This window comes from Halichondria panicea, chromosome 7 (genome assembly GCF_963675165.1).
Source record: "Halichondria panicea chromosome 7, odHalPani1.1, whole genome shotgun sequence".
Lineage (NCBI taxonomy): Eukaryota > Metazoa > Porifera > Demospongiae > Suberitida > Halichondriidae > Halichondria > Halichondria panicea.
Window position 1 is genome coordinate 2927411 of NC_087383.1, and position 17382 is coordinate 2944792.

Genomic DNA, 17382 nt, shown 5'->3' on the forward strand with positions numbered 1-17382 from the left:
CATGTACATAGTGGGACCATAGGCAGTGCATGTACATAGTGGGACAATAGGCAGTGCATGTACATAGTGGGACCATAGGCAGTGCATGTACATAGTGGGGCCATAGGCAGTGCATGTACATAGTGGGACCATAGGCAGTGCATGTACATAGTGGGACCATAGGCAGTGCATGTACATAGTGGGACCATAGGCAGTGCATGTACATAGTGGGACCATAGGCAGTGCATGTACATAGTGGGACAATAGGCAGTGCATGTACATAGTGGGACCATAGGCAGTGCATGTACATAGTGGGGCCATAGGCAGTGCATGTACATAGTGGGACCATAGGCAGTGCATGTACATAGTGGGGCCATAGGCAGTGCATGTACATAGTGGGGACCATAGGCAGTGCGTGTACATAGTGGGACCATAGGCAGTGCATGTACATAGTGGGACCATAGGCAGTGCGTGTACATAGTGGGACCATAGGCAGTGCATGTACATAGTGGGACCTTTACAGGTCAAATTGTTGTAAATATTACAACAACAAAGGAGCATGCTATTAACTTGTCAATATTGATCAATGTTGATATTGGATTGTGTGGTAGATTGTGAGAGCTTTGAAGTACTAGTTTTGCTGAGCTGCTTGACACTTGAAACTGGATTGGCTCTGGAAGCACTGTTGACTTTGTACTCTTTTTTTATTCTCCTATTCAGCCATTGTCTGTTGGCTACTGCTTCCATCTACACCACCTTTAAAGATGCTAAGTTTAATATTACTTTCTCCAGACACTACTCATCTTCCTACTGTATCCCTTTACCCGTCAAATTGAAGGTTTAGACCAGCTACAGCTTTTAAAGGCCGCACATACTTCCATCGAGGCAAGCAGCAAGGCATAATCGACTGGTTAGTGTGTGTGTGTGGATGTGCACAACCATTGTCCCACGCCCATCTTCTAAGCTAGTCTGGCCACGCCCTCCCCAAAGAAGTCTTCATTGGGGGGCGGCGATCAAATCAAGCTAAGGTGGGTTGGGCTGACCACAAATTCAAATTCAAACTAAAGTGATGACCCTTTTCCCGATTGAACGATTGACCGGTAAAGGGATAAGCAATGCATGTACATAGTGGGACCATAGGCAGTGCACGTACATAGTGGGACCATAAGCAGTGCATGTACATAGTGGGGCAATAGGCTCTGTACACACACTAGAGGTCAATTTGAGTACCTTTTCTACTTTGCTTAAAAAAATGTTTTTTCAGGTGAGTTGAAGGTGTACAATGCAGTAAGGAACTAGACTGAATAGTTTTAAGCACAAAACCTCCGAATTGCACCTTAGACAATCATTCCGTCAAATTTTTCCGGTGGCTGCCCCCCGAACCGGGTTCTCAAATGAGGAGCAATTGAACGAGGGAGGCAAACAGTTGCCCTGGGAACGTCGTCTCTAGCACTGATGCGTGACAGGTGTCAGCCACCGCCCTCAAACACTTGACCAGGGAGGTAGTCAACGTGGGGCTGCATAATAAAGGAGAGAATACAATTATGGAAGCATAAACACTTAGTAATGCATGTAGTCTATTGTGCATGGTCACATAATTATAAGCAGATCATCCTCTATAATATTCCCCACTTGGGGTCTGTATCATAGCAACTGGCTGGGGTTTAACTACCATAAACCCAAGCCCTGGAGCACATTCCTCATAAACTCCCTTGCCTTGAGGGCGCACTGATTTTATACTAGATCTACACAGCCAAAAAGAAGCTAGACACTTGTTGACAAAGGCAGGACAGATGGGTGGGGCTCACTGCTTGGACATTGACAAGTTAGTGTGTAGAGCTAGAAGCTTAGCACTGGCTAAAAGCTATACGCACAACCTTTTTGCCTCAATAGTTTTTGAGACTGTTAGCTAGTTGTATCCAAGGTAAGGTAGCTTAGGTAACAAGTACTTTTCATTCAAGTGGGTATATAACACTTACTGTCCACTACATTCGAATTTATGGCAAACGTAAACCATCCTTGGCCTCGGAGCTTCACCCTCGTCCTCGGAGGTTTACTGCCATAAATTCTGATGTACGGACAATAAGTATAACATAATATCATAGTCTACTCAAAGGTTACTGCTATAAACAGGATTCACGAAGGCACCAGAATCAGAGAACACGTACATGTACAAACAGTGTTTATGACAGGAAACTAAACACATACATGTACACAAATAGCTAAATGAAGCAAAAGCTGTATAATATCATTCTCACCTGTTTTGAGTGTCCTGAGGTGCCAGAGGATGTACAGACAGTCCAGTGGTGGCTCCGCTATCAAGACCCCCTGAGGCCACGGGTACATAAGAGTTGATGAGCCCCAGTATATCTGGCTTATGATAGTCGGGAAGGACTCCTGCAAACTCCCCCACAGTGATAGTGATGGATTGCTGAAAGGTCAGAGAGGACGTGAGGTCGGAGGGGCCTTCTGAAACAGTTTCTATGGAGATACGGAGGTGGCGGACCAGTGTACGGAATATATCCAGTACAGACGGAGTTAACGGTGCAGTACTCTATAAATATACGTGTACATGTAGCTGTAAGCACTGTACACCATAATTATACACAACCACACTATCATTGATTGTGTACACGGTGAAAATTAAGACAAAGCTCAAAATATGCACACACATGTACTTACATGTATAACTGACAAGTATGCCTCAAATGCACATTGAACATACCAAGGTACACACACACACACACCACGTACGTGTTGAGGGGAATCTTATCTTTGTTGGCATGGTGATCAACAAGACAATGCCAGAGTAGGGCGATATCCAGCTGTTGCCCTGGGAACGCCGTCTCTAGCACTGATGCGTGACAGGTGTCAGCCACCGCCCTCAAACACTTGACCAGGGAGGTAGTCAACATGGGGCTGCATAATAAAGGGGAAGTATAATTATGGAAGCATAAACACTAGTAATGCAGTGAAACCGTGCAATCTATTGTGGTCACGCAGGTCATCCTCTATAATACAGCCACTATTAGTCTACTCAAAGACTACAATAATTAAGTTTCACAAAGGCGCCAGAATCACACTAAGTACTTTTGCATAGAACACGTACATGTACAAACAGTGTTTATGACAGGAAACTAAACACATACATGTACACAAACAGCTACATAAAGCAACTGCTAAACATTCCCTCTCACCTCCTGATCATGCAGGAACTTCATAAACCTGGTGTACTTAGGACTTGTCACATGATCAGTCTACTTGCTATTAGCGGCCTCTCAAAATTGCATGGCTTAGAAACTTGCAGCAATATACTGAAACCATTTTAAAGGAGCATGTTAATGCGTACTGCTATAGGTGGACCTTTTGGGTGGGCACTTTGTATGAGTTACTTCTTGGAGAAAGGTCACAATCATGGTACATGCATGTATTTCTTATGTACACCTATACTATAGCGTGATGGCGTTGTTAATTGGACATGTTGTTAATACTAGTATGCTTGTAATGTAAGCCCACAGGCATAAATTTTAGGCACGTATTATCGGTATATTCATTTGTAAGAGTGAAACTTCTTACTACACTGTACACAGTCTCATACATACAGTAGACACTCACTTCTAGGGAATGATTACTCACGGAACAGACTCCATTGTGTATTTTGCCTAAGCCATAATCAGTACATACTGTATAGCAGGTCATTTTCATGGGATAAAAAATCCGAGACAAAAACGTAGGCGTGGTGCACCAGTGATTTCGTGTGTACAAATTCCCTTTGCTTCACTGCATTGCATGCGTTCCGGTCAACCATGCCTACGTTTTCGTGAGTGATAAATATTCGTCAAGGTTTAGCTTGCCCACGGAAACTATACCCAGGACGCTATACGTACGGTACGGTATACTGTACCACTTTATCACCTGTTTCAAGTACTCTTCCTTCTCCCGTTACTTTGTAGCACTCGAATATGTCCACCCCGTCCACTGCAGGCACACTGCTCTGCTTTAACTCTTTACAGCGATCCAGTGCCTTCTTGAGCTCTTCCTCCATCACAAGTCTCTCTTGCACAGCAGACTGGGTAATAGATTGCATGGTGGTCATGTACACACACACAGGTATACAGATACAACCATCACAGCATCGTGGTAGTGGTACAGTAGTTATAATAAAGGTACAGTAGACTCTCGCTATTCCGACTCTCTGAAGTACGACCTGAAATGTGGCCAACTTGCTATTCTGTATACCTGCTGCCCCAAACTAGTACACGTATACATTTTGGGTGTGGTTTAGCAGAAAAACTGTGTGTGGGGGGAGTGGTTGGGGTGTACAATGAGAGGTAGGAAGCGGGATGCTCATGAACACTACAATGAAAGTTATAAAAAAGGTAAACCGTTTTGTGAGCAAACACAGCTGTGGGATTACATTGTAATAGAGAGGAAATGATTCATTATCTTTATTTATTATCCTCGAGACAAAACCGCAAAATTAGTCATTAATATTCGAGGTAGGTTGATTATAAGCCGCGGCTATTTTCTGAAATGCAAACTACCGCGCTATTCCGGCCAAGTTGCACTGTCCCAAGGGTGGCCGGATTAACGAGAGTCTACTGTACATGTATTAATTATACAGTATTCACCGAGTGTATACATGTACATGCTAAACTCACATCTGCCTTGCTGTTGGCCAGTTCCAATTCTCTCACCAGCTCAGCCATGACACCTGGGTCCATGATTTGAGACCTCTCGAGCAGCTTCTCCTCCAGCTCCCTCAGCAGGTCATCCTCTAGACCTCGAATGGTCTCACTCTTCTCCTCAACCTGACAGGGGAACATCAATAAGTTGCTGCCAGGTGGAGAATACTCGACATACAATAGTGACGTGCATGTACACTCAACTACAGAAAATCTGGCAATGAAATTTAACGGTATTCTCCCACTTTGAGATAAAGGTCAGCTTAAAGTTGGACTGTAGGTTAGGTATTAAATAGGCATCTGCTATCAGGGTTGTTGCAATAAAGAGATAGTACGTACGTGTAATCACACAGTACACCATCAGATCGACTACTCAGAGCATAGATCATACAGTATATACATGATCAATTGCTAAATGCTCTGAAATGCAGCTCACTAGCAAAAAAAGTAATGCCTAGCAAATACCGTATAGCGGGTATATTTTGAGGGTATAAATTTTCGCGGATGGACCTCTACAAAGGATTTCGCGGATTATATTTTCGTGGTCTGAGTTCCAGCCTTTTGGCGCATGCGCACATCAACATGCAGCTGTACCTACACACCGTTAGCCTAGAATCCATAATACTGAACACGCCTACTATTATAAATTTTCGTGGGTATAAATTTTCGCGGTACAGGCTCAATCCGCGAAAACTGCGAACATTTATACCCTCGAAATATACCCGCTATACGGTAGTAGATCTATTTTGATTAAAGGACACTAAACACTGCACATGTGTATCTCTCACCTCTGTGGGTGGTATAGGAACGAGGGAGGCCCTCTGATACTGTCTAGACTGGACTTCTTCCCACTGCCAATCTAGGAGGTATGAAAACATAAATTATTATGCATTTGGTAAAGATCTGCTCCCAAATAACATTGCAATTGATCCACATTGACAGGTAAAGGGTAATTAAAGTAAAATCTGATATTTGAGCACAAACATTCCTCCTCTCACCTCCTGCTCATTCAGAAACTTCATGAACCTGGTAGGAGTGAAGTACACTTTGAAGGACTCGTCACATGATCTTGGAGCAAAAGATACGGACTTGGTTGAGGATTTGAGTGGGACTAAAGTGAGAGAGGAGGTTGTGGGGGGAGGGGCCTCAGACCAGGGCTGGTGGGACGCAGTGTCACGTGAGAGAAGACTCGGACACATGGTCCTCCGTCTGGACAGCTGCTGTGAGGAGAATGAGAATTGTAAGGCACTGGAATTGAACTGTGCACAAGCACGAAATACATGCACTATTTTATTCGCACCACATAACTAACTAAAAATGCTCACCAATAAAACACCACACACCACTTGGTGTACAACATTTTAACGAATCTAAACGCATACAAATGAACGTCTGCTTCTCTAGACAACCTGCCCAACCCTCCACATACACACTGGCTGGATCATGCATAAAGAAAATGGCATCTATTTTCACAGCGTTTGACCATCAAACGTATCAGAGAGAATAATCTCACGCCCATATTGCTGATTTGCTTGAAATGCCCACCACCATCATAGCAATGTACCAGCAAGGGGCTTTTGTTGTGAGCATCAATGGTAGGCCATGGCATTCAGTTGCTATTGATGAGTCACATGAAATGCAGGTACTTTCTGATAAGAACATTTTGTGCAATCAGATCTTAATTAGAAATGAGAGGCTCACTATCAAAGCGTTAGGTATTCTGAAAATAATTTTCTTCTACCAACTAGATCAAAACTATAAAGGAAACAATTAATTTTTACTTTTCCCTATAGTGATCGAGATCTCAGTTCTCTCAACTCTGGCAATCAATACGGCTCAAAGACATTCTTAAAGTGATTGAGCTCACCTTTGGTAGCGCTGACTTATCACAGCTGTTGGTCCAATTCTCCAGAACTCTGAGCTTCCCCTCGAGGTGCAACTGCAAGTGACAGAAGAGAAAATAGCTCCAATAATAATTAGTAGTATAGACACTGAAAGAGCAGATTACCAGGGACATAATTATTGCAGTGCTTATAATTATAGCTGCTCAAAGTGGTCATAAAGCTTCAACAGAACAACCAACCTGTATATTAAAATAGATGCATGTACCCTGGGAGCAATGCAGACGTCAATCAGTCAAGAATTTATTCACAGCTGTAGGCACACACTTGCCCAACCCACTAACCAGAGAGGACACCCTGATAGTGCCATCACTGAGTTCCTCATCTCTAACCCTGCTTTCAATGGTCAGCTTGTAAATCGAGGTATGGGAAAAACGTTCCAATGTAAACACTGAAAGAGTAGTACTTCAGAAACAGACATGCAGGTTGGTTGTCCTATATTGCAGTGCTTGTACTTATAGCTAATACAAGGGTGTTCAGTCCTGCAAAGTAGACTACCTTACCATAACAACCAATCGTGATCCATTAATCTAAACATCTTCATACATACAAAATTCAGTCCATAATAGAGTATCGAGTGTATATCGTTACCTTCAGATGTATTTAGAGTGTAACATTACACCTTGTCTGAACAACTTGTGGCATAAAATGTTTCTGCCTCGAGGTAAGTAGCGGCTTCGGGTACTCTGATTGTTTGGTTAAAAAGCAGGAAGTTACGTCACTTTCTGAATACATTTGACGCAAGGTATAATGCTACGTTGGATACTCCCTCTTTTATTATGGACTCTTGCTATTAGCGGCCTCTCAAAACTGGTAAGAAACTTAAGCAACTGTAATCACATGACGTACGTACATGTACCGACACCATTTATGAAGGAGAGAGTATAATTATACAAAGCAGTACATTCAGCGTGGGGTTAATATAACTGCACATTTCCATGCAGTGCATACTGTACAATGTAACTATAGTAACTCACATGGTTCACTCTGATAACTTAATTTCATATGATCTTCATCAAAAAAGCAACGGGAAGTTTTACTTGATTGGCTACTGTATCAGCTTGTCCCAAAACTGCTCACCCGTGGCACCTGTTGCACTTACACGCTCTGGCCCAGCCAGGCTCTGAACACAGAGAAGGAGGTAAAATCATCATAATAACAATAACTTATATGTACATTTACACATACATAGTCTGTACGTGTAGATCAAATTAAAGCAAAATAGTCGACCTAGTGTATGTTCACAGCTGTAGGCACACACTTGCCCAACCCACTCACCAGAGAGGACACCCTGATAGTAGTGCCATCACTGAGTTCCTCATCTCTAACCCTGCTTTCAATGGTCAGTTTGGATATTGTGTGTGATTTGGAGTTGTGATCGGCAGATCCAAATGTCCGGTTCTCTGAGAAGAAGAGATTATACACATTACCAGCACATCAGGTGCACAGGCAGCATGCGAGTACACACAAGGCTAAGGCTGAGAGGTCACACTAGGGCAGACCAACAGTGGCTGTAATAAAGAGGTGACATGCTAACACAGGTTGCATGAAACCAACCCTATGGAGACTGGGCCATTAACCTGGCTACAGGGTGATCACATTAGACAGACAGGCTCACAAAGGTGCACAAGTGATAGTGACTTACTCTCCCCGATCTCAATGAGACTAGTAAATATCTTTGGGAGGGAAATCGGCTCCTTAGACAACCCAACCAACTTATGAGTTAGCCTAGCTTGCACTAATTTAAAGCCCTATTGATTTATTAGTCAAAAAAGTGCAACAAAAGCTGTGCTGCCTAGCAGCAGCCATTGTGAACTTTTACCGCTTTGGAGATACATAATTATGGCAGGAAATGCAACTTCTGTTTCCTATAATTATTGGACCAAAGCTAATTCTCCAGAGGTGCACACTTAATACACGGCAATTGGAGAGTGCCAAAACTCAACTCTGCAGTTCTGGTACTGTAAGACCTCTAATTAAGGTGACCCTCCAAATATGCGACACTCTCGAGCTTAGGTAATTTTCTGACTTCTACGACAGCTACATTGACAATTATGTTTTAATGTCGCGTCCTAAATGAGGTAAATATAGCCACACCCTAGCATCGGTTTTGGAAAACACGTTCTAGAAATTGAGGCAAGTATAGACTGAGTAGAGTTATCCATAATCAGATACGACATCAGGTTTTTATCAACCTCCAAAAGAAGCGACATCTGGCTTCGTAATTATTTAAAAAAAGTGTTGCTTTAATTAAAGGTCTTACGGTATTAAATCATATTTCTTACTTGAAAACTTGAATACGTCAGGTTCATTACTGACAGGGCAGCATTCTCAGCCTCAAACTGTGCAAATTAAAGAACAGAAAACATGATCCACGACCTTACAACATAACTTAAACCTGTAGATTTAATAACCAGACAATATTATTGATGAACAAGACAATAATCTATGGCTAATCAATTGACTCACCCTCCTTCCATTCGGAGAATGCTGTAATACTTTAGCAATGCAATGGAGCTAAAAGCTAGCTAGCCAGGTTTCATCATAGATAAACTATGGTTTCACTCAAATGTCTTTGGTGGGTGTGGTAAATTCAAAAAGTGATCATTCTTAGATATATCTGAGATACACCCACTTTTTTTGCAAGTCATGCAAAAACAACAACACACCCAATATATTTCAGAGAGATCTAGAGCTAGCTGCAAGGCACAGATTTATTTGCTGGAATGGCCACTAAAGAGCAGAACCAAGGTATAAAGACTGCCATGTTTCCTATAAAGGATAAACCCAATGATTGCTAAAGCATAAAACCCTCATTGGTGATTGCTAACCTTGTGTGCTTGCTATCTATTTTCAGAGCTCACAATTGACGATCTGAAGACAGAAATGAAACTGACTGATGAGCAGCTCAATACAGCAATAAAGGAACCAGATCTACCCGAGTTAGCAGCATGTTTCGACAATGTTCACAACGGCTATCTTGAAAAACTGGGGCTCTTACCTGGAGAACAAACTGACGTGAGGACTAGAGCATTTGTAGAAGGCACTGTGGCAGGAATGTTGCTGGCTTTGAAATGTTGGATACTGATCAACAGACTAAACGCCACTTTCCGAGCTCTGCTACTCATCATACTCTCCCTGCTCAAAGAAGACGTTGCTGTTCGAGTGTGCAAGTACTTGTCTGACAAATGTGAGTCTGTCATGTGAGAGTGTGGTTAGTGTGGTCATTGTGATACCATACGTTGTGGGAGTGATTGCAACCAAATAAGGGACTCTTCAACTTAATTGCTATTGTTACACATACAATTCTCTATTAACTATCACCAGGAATGGTACTCACCTATTGTTTTGTTTCCCCAGACTCCACCACCTCGTGTCCTCCCTCCCGAGAGAGGGTCCTGCTGAACCACAAGCTGTCCTCGTACAGGGACTACCTACAAAGTCGCTACAAAGAACCAGACTCCACATCAGTCACACAATGGCCTCCCGTCTCAACAAAAACAATTTTCAAACTGGCCATGATTCAGAAGGAGAAAATACAGAGAGGCAGAATTGACGATGAATTTTTTAGACTATCAATCACAGGAAAAATCGACGATATTTTACTTCAAAAAACTCCACTTGACTTGATAAACATTTTCTCTGAGATTGGAGATAGACGAAACTTTGTGCTGATTGAAGGAGCTCCCGGCTCTGGCAAGAGCACCCTTGCTCTACACATCTGTCAGGAGTGGGCAAAGGGGAAACTGTTCCAAGAGTTCGATATTGCAATCCTTGTCAGACTGAGAGATCCCCTCATTAGAGAAGCCATTACAATTTCTGACTTACTTCCCTGCACAAACAAAGCGATGGCTAATGAAACAGAGACTGCAATTATGTCATTGTACGGCAAAGGTGTACTGTGGGTACTAGACGGATGGGACGAACTTTCTTCTGACCTCCCTAGAGACTCAATCATCAACAAACTAATTCGACCAGGCACGTCACAAGAACGTCCGCTACACAAATCCACCATGATTATAACATCTCGACCATCATCTTCGGCTGAGCTCCACCCACTAGTTTCGTCCAGGGTGGAGGTGTTGGGGTTCACTCCTCATGAATTAGAACAGTATTTTACCGAGTGTCTGGAAGGTGACTCACAAGCTGTGCAGACTCTACTGGAGAGAATTCGAGAGAACCCAGTGGTAGAAGGTAGCTGCTACCTCCCCCTCAATGCTTCCATTGTCGTTAATTGCTTCTTGTCTGATAACCACTCACTCCCAACATCCAACCACGGGATATTCATATCAGTTGTCCAGAGCTCTCTCAAGAGATACCTCAAGGAGAAGTTGAGGAAGACCATTCCAGTGGGAAACATCACATCCCCAGACTCACTGCCCTCGGAAATCAGAACACAGACCGTACAAATGTGTCAACTTGCATATCATGGGATTGAAGCCAACAAAGCGACATTTACTGACAATGATTTGACCACTCTTCGCATTCCGAAGGAGATTTCAAACGTTGGACTATTACAAACTGTTCCCAGTATCATTAGCGATGGTCGTCTGGTTTACTACTGCTTTCTCCACCTGTCTATTCAAGAGCTACTAGCAGCAATCCACATCTCTCTCATGTCTCCCAAGCAACAAATTTCTGTATTCCAGAAGCTGTTTGGGAATCCTCGATTCAGTGCAGTATTCCAGTTTTATGCTGGTATCACCAAACTAAGAACTAGTAGACCAATCCTCAGCTTGCTACCTCGATTCTTGTGTCCAGTTCCAGCCACTGTTTTTGATCTGGTCAGAAAGGTTGTCAAAACTGAGAAAGAGAAAGGGTATGGTAAGCAGCCCCTTTTGTTGTCCCTCATCAATTGTTTGTACGAAGCTGAAGACTCGCGACTGTGTGTGTTTGTGGCTAATCTTCTTAATCACAATCTAGATCTTATTTGCACTACAATGAATCCTATTGACTGCCTCTCTGTTGGATATTTTGCATCTGTTTGTTCCAATAGCAGTAATGGATTCACACTTAGCCTCGGAAATTGCTCTATTGGTGACCAAGGCTGCAAATTTCTGGCCCGAGGACTCTCCAAGTGTCCCAACTCTAATAATGATATTCCTACAGATGAGATACACATTGCTGAGATTATCGAGAACACTAGTTCAATATCTGAATTGGATTTGTTTAATAATGCCATTGGTAACAGTGGACTTGGCACACTCTGTGAGGCCTTGTCAACTAACCTATCATTAAAGACACTGAACCTGACCAATTGCTCACTAACAATATCAGACGACAATGGAGCTGCCCTCTATCAACTTCTGGATACAAACAATTCCCTCGAACATCTTGATTTGTCTAAGAACACAGTGACTAGCTGTCGTCACATTGCTGCTGGACTTGCAGTCAATAAGACTCTGAGAACATTGTCCTTGTATTCCTGTGAACTGACTGATCAGAGTATCGAGGAGCTATCAACTGGACTGATCAACAAGATTGAAACACTGCACATTAGGGGTAATGACTCAATAACAGAAGATGGAATGAAGACGCTTGCCAGACATCTAACCACCCACTGCTCTGAACTGACATGGTTGTACGTACCCTATCACCTAAGATCCTGTATCGAGACAGTATTCAGGGACGCTAACAAAGAGAGGAAGAGAAATGGACTACCCGAGATTAATTGTATAGTGAATTTCACCATAAGTGGCCATAATTTGCATTGCGTGTAGTAAACACATTTTTGTGGTAAAGTTAGTGTCAATCATCAGCTTTTGCAGAGCTCTATTTAATGGTTTTTTCGAAATTTCATTTGAGTAAGTATTTCTGGAGATATAGAGTAGCCCACCAAAAAAGGCAAAAATGTGTGGGCAATTATGACGCAAATGACGTCATCGCCATGGCAATGTATTTTTTCTTTTTAGATGTTTTTCACTAGCTCTGATTTAATAGCTAGAGCATAGATACTGTACACTCCGTGGATGTGAAACACTTCCGCCCACTACCAAAAGTCCTGAAACACTCATTGCAACGGATGACACGGACAGAGTATCCGAGATTTCGTATTAGTATACGGAATCTACTGCACAGATACAGTAAAACTGCGCATGTAGGACCAGAAAGCCAGAAATCGGAAAATGCGGAAGTGAAAGGTAAATGAGTGGGCGTAGCAGGGCAATGCATTCCAAGGTTAACCCTTGATTTTGCACTGAGATATGCTCTTGCCTGATCACTCTACTAGTCTATGTAAGTAAGTAGAAAGCTGGCCAGCCTAGTTTTAAATAGACTCTCCATTGTCTGCAGTATAGACTTGATATAATAGCTAGCTACTTGCACATGTCTGCAGTAGACTCTAGCTAGCTACATGCACAATGAATTAATTAGGTCTGTACACTGAGCTAGATTTAGTATGATTATCATTTTTAATTCAGCCAGTCACCTAACTCCTACTTATACTTCCCAATTTATTGTCCAGAGGTTATTTGGCTCTATACTGAAACACGCCGAGCCACTTTTCTGACTTTCTGAGAGCCATGATTATAGAGGGAACTGGAATAATTATGTTCAATCCTGGTCTATAATACAAGCAATTAAGTATATCAGCCAATAAGTTATGTTGATATACTCAAGTTACTTTAATCGACTGGAACTTGCTGAGAAACTTTTCTGATTTTCCGAGAGCAGTGGTTCGTTAACGGGAACCCTGAAAAATAATATATTCAGTGCTGGTCTAGACATGCATGCAGATATCAGCCAGTATAATTATGTTGATATAATTATACTCAAGTTTACAATTCTGAGGTTACTTTAATCGACTGGAACTTGCTGAGCAACTTTTCTGACTTTCCGAGAACAGTGGTTCGTTAACGGGAACCCAGAAAAATAATATATTCAGTGCTGGTCTATAGACATGCATGTAGATATCAGCTAGTATATGTTGATATATACTCTTCTGAGGTTACTTGAATCGACTGGAACTTGCTGAGCAACTTTTCTGACTTCCGAGAGCAGTGGTTCGTTAACGGGAACCCTGAAAAATAATATATTCAGTGCTGGTCTAGACATGCATACGCAGATATCAGCCAGTATGTTGATATATACTCAATTCTGAGGTTATTTTAATCGACTGGAACTTGCTGAGCAACTTTTCTGACTTTCTGAGAGCAGTGGTTCGTTAACAGGAACCCAGAAAAATAACATATTCAGTGCTGGTCTATAGACATGCATGCATGCAGATATCAGCCAGTATAATTATGCTCAAGTTTACAATTCTGAGGTTACTTTAATCGACTGGAACTTGCTGAGCAACTTTTCTGACTTTCCGAGAGCAGTGGTTCGTTAACGGGAACCCAGAATATATTCAGTGCTGGTCTAGACATGCATGCAGATATCAGCCAGTATGTTGATATATACTCAAGTTTACAATTCTGAGGTTACTTTAATCGACTGGAACTTGCTAAGCAACTTTTCTGACTTTCCGAGAGCAGTGGTTCGTTAACGGGAATCCAGAAAAATAACATATTCAGTGCTGCTCTATTAGACATGCATGTAGATATCAGCCAGTATGTTGATATATACTCAATTCTGAGGTTACTTTAATCGACTGGAACTTGCTGAGCAACTTTTCTGACTTTCCGAGAGCTGTGGTTCGTTAACGGGAACCCAGAAAAATAACATATTCAGTGCTGGTCTACTAGACATGCATGCAGATATCAGCCAGTATGTTGATATAATAATTATACTCTTTTGAGGTTACTTTAATCGACTGGAACTTGCTGAGAAACTTTTCTGACTTTCCGAGAGCAGTGGTTCGTTAACGGGAACCCTGAAAAATAATATATTCAGTGCTGGCCTATATAGACATGCATGCAGATATCAGCCTGTATGTTGATATATACTCAATTCTGAGGTTACTGGAACTTGCTGAGCAACTTTTCTGACTTTCCGAGAACAGTGGTTCGTTAACGGAAACCCTGAAAAATAATATAATTATTCAGTGTTGGTCTAGACATGCATGCAGATATCAGCCAGTATGTTGATATATACTCATCTGAGGTTACTTTTATCGACTGGAACTTGCTGAGAAATTTTTCTGACTTTCCGAGAGCTGTGGTTTGTTAACGGGAACCCTGAAAATCAGTGCTGATCTAGACATGCATGCAAATATCAGCCAGTATAATTATGTTGATATAAGGCTTAATATACAATTCTGAGGTTACTTTAATCGACTGGAACGACTTTCTGAGAGCAGTGGTTTGTTAACGGTAACCCTGAAAAATAATATATTCAGTGCTATAGTCTGGATATGCATGCAGATATATCAGCCAGTATGTTGATATATATACTCAAGTTTACAATTCTGAAGTTACTTTAATCGACTGGAACTTGCTGAGGAACTTTTCTGACTTTCCGAGAGCTGTGGTTCGTTAACGGGAACCCTGAAAAATAATATAATGTAGACATGTATGCAGGTATCAGCCAGTATGTTGATATACTCTTCTGAGGTTACTTTAATTAATCGACTGGAACTTGCTGAGGAACTTTTTTGACTTTCCGAGAGCTGTGGTTCGTTAACGGAAACCCAGAAAATATATTTAGTGCTGGTCTTACAAGCAGGTAGCAGCCAAATTGAATACATTGATACACTGTTCTGAGGTTATTTTAATCGACTGGAACTTGCTGAGAAACTTTTCTGACTTTCCGAGAGCTGTGAACGGGAACCCTGAAAAATAACATATATTCAGTGCTGGTCATGCAGATATCAGCCAGTATAATTAAATGTTGATATAATATACTCAAGTTTACAATTCTGAGGTTACTTTAATCGACTGGAACTTGCTGAGAAACTTTTCTGACTTTCCGAGAGCTGTGAACGGGAACCCTGAAAAATGACATAATTATATTCAGTGCTGGTCATGCAGATATCAGCCAGTATAATTATATGTTGATATAATATACTCAAGTTTACAATTCTGAGGTTAATTTAATCGACTGGAACTTGAGAAACTTTTCTGACTTTCCGAGAGCTGTGGTTCGTTAACGGAAACCCAGAAAATATATTTAATGCTGCATGGTCTTATACATGCAGGTAGCAGCCAATACGTTGATACACTCTTCTGCATGAGGTTACTTTAATCGACTGGGAACTTGCTGAAAAATTTTTCTGACTTTCCGAGAGCTGTGATTCGTAAACGGAAACCCTGAAAATATATTCAATGCTGGTCTTAGACAAGCAGGTATCAGCCAATAATTATGTTGATATACCTAAGTTTACAATTATGAGGCTCCTTTAATTGACTGCATGGAACTTCCTGAGCAACTTTTCAGACTTTCCATGAGTTCAACGGTAATTCATATAAAAAGCATTTCTCGGACAAGCAATGTAGGCAGTTAGTCATTCCATACCTTCAGGTATTGTCAACTAGAACGACTTATGACGTTCCATGCATGGGCAGTAATTCATGACTCTCAAATATTGATTACAATTTCACTATGCAAGATTATTATTCAAGGCTCAGTGCCAATAAGATATAAGCCTTTTGAGTAAGTCCGTGACAGATCGAAGGTCCAATCATAATTATAGAGAAACTATATTGAGTTCTGACTAGAGATTGAATCAAAGTGTACAGACTATATACATTAGACTCTATATACTATATAATTTCATTTCGCTGGGCTAGCTGATGTCTTGCATGGTGTGTACCTGGTCTCTAGATGTATATGTCCTATAGCTGTAATGCAAGGCCTATATATATATAATTATAGGCGATTATTAAAATGGGAGTGAGGCTGAAGCCCCCCATGCATGCAGGGCTATTTACAAGTGATTTTGATGCATCCAAAGCACTTCCTGAACAGTAATTTCCATACATTATGTTGTTTACATTTTATAGAAGGTAAGCATAATTATATCCCTACCAACGATCAGAGCGCCCCAATAAAAAAGACTTACTATTGTCGATATACATGCACATACCGTGACAATAAGTACGTAAAATTAATATGTCATAACTTTTTACACCATAAATACACCAAGCCACAGGTGTTTCAACCATTGACGAAGAGTCTGCATGTCGTCTGATTCGTCCAACCAGAAAAAAAGTACAATCATACTTTTCCAGGAAAACAAAGCGACGACCAAGAATTGAAGTTCATTTTGCTACAAATTCTATAATTATTACGATAGATCAAAGGGAGACGAGGAAAGAAAGAGATTCCATGAAGTGTTCTGGCATTAGCGAAGATGAGGTGCAAAATCAATACTTCTCGACTCAATAATAATTATAATGCATGGACTATCCCGTAGACATACAAAGCAAGATAATAATACAACGCACATACCATGCAGACAGGCTTTAATATGGGGTGTTAAATGTTGTGTTGTTGAAACTTATCCAACTGATAGCCTCCCTTTATATATACAGGGCAATATTCTTAACAGATACACCGGAGAGGGTATAGTGGATCAACCAATCCATAATAATTAATTATACTATACGTATAATCGACTTTGACAAAGAATTTGTTCGTGAACGGATTACCTCGTCTTCTCTTATTATTCAATTTAGAGGTGATGATATAAGGGGATGGCTTGGAAAGTTGTGACAGACAGACAGGCATCACTAATATGATGCCGCTGAGTGTAAAACACATGTATATAATTGTATTGGACAAACACATAACATAATTATATAGACAGATTGTTAACGCTATATAGCTATATAGTTCTGGTAAGTTCTTATATGCATGCATGCAGTTCACGATACATCTGTTACAAGGGCATGTTTAGGTATAGTGCATGGATTTAGAGAACAGCTTTTTGGGGTTGG

General features: G+C 41.3%; 2 protein-coding genes and 1 long non-coding RNA gene across 3 annotated transcripts in view; 1 reads left to right on the plus strand and 2 right to left on the minus strand.

The window, feature by feature from the left end:
- LOC135339146 (NACHT, LRR and PYD domains-containing protein 5-like) overlaps positions 1-12364 on the plus strand; it is a 98801-nt gene extending 86437 nt beyond the window's left edge. Inside the window, exon 2 of the mRNA XM_064535287.1 lies at positions 9926-12364. Within this exon, the coding sequence (XP_064391357.1) occupies positions 9926-12285 (2360 nt within the window). The 3' untranslated portion in view covers positions 12286-12364. The remainder of the gene's footprint in view (positions 1-9925) is intronic.
- LOC135339183 (uncharacterized) overlaps positions 1-17382 on the minus strand; it is a 43532-nt gene that overhangs the window by 3290 nt on the left and 22860 nt on the right. The gene's annotated exons all lie outside the window — the stretch shown is intronic.
- Positions 372-17382, minus strand: part of LOC135339225 (uncharacterized) — a 96545-nt gene continuing 79534 nt past the window's right edge. The window contains exon 4 of the long non-coding RNA XR_010395934.1: positions 372-886. This is a non-coding gene — a long non-coding RNA (uncharacterized LOC135339225). The remainder of the gene's footprint in view (positions 887-17382) is intronic.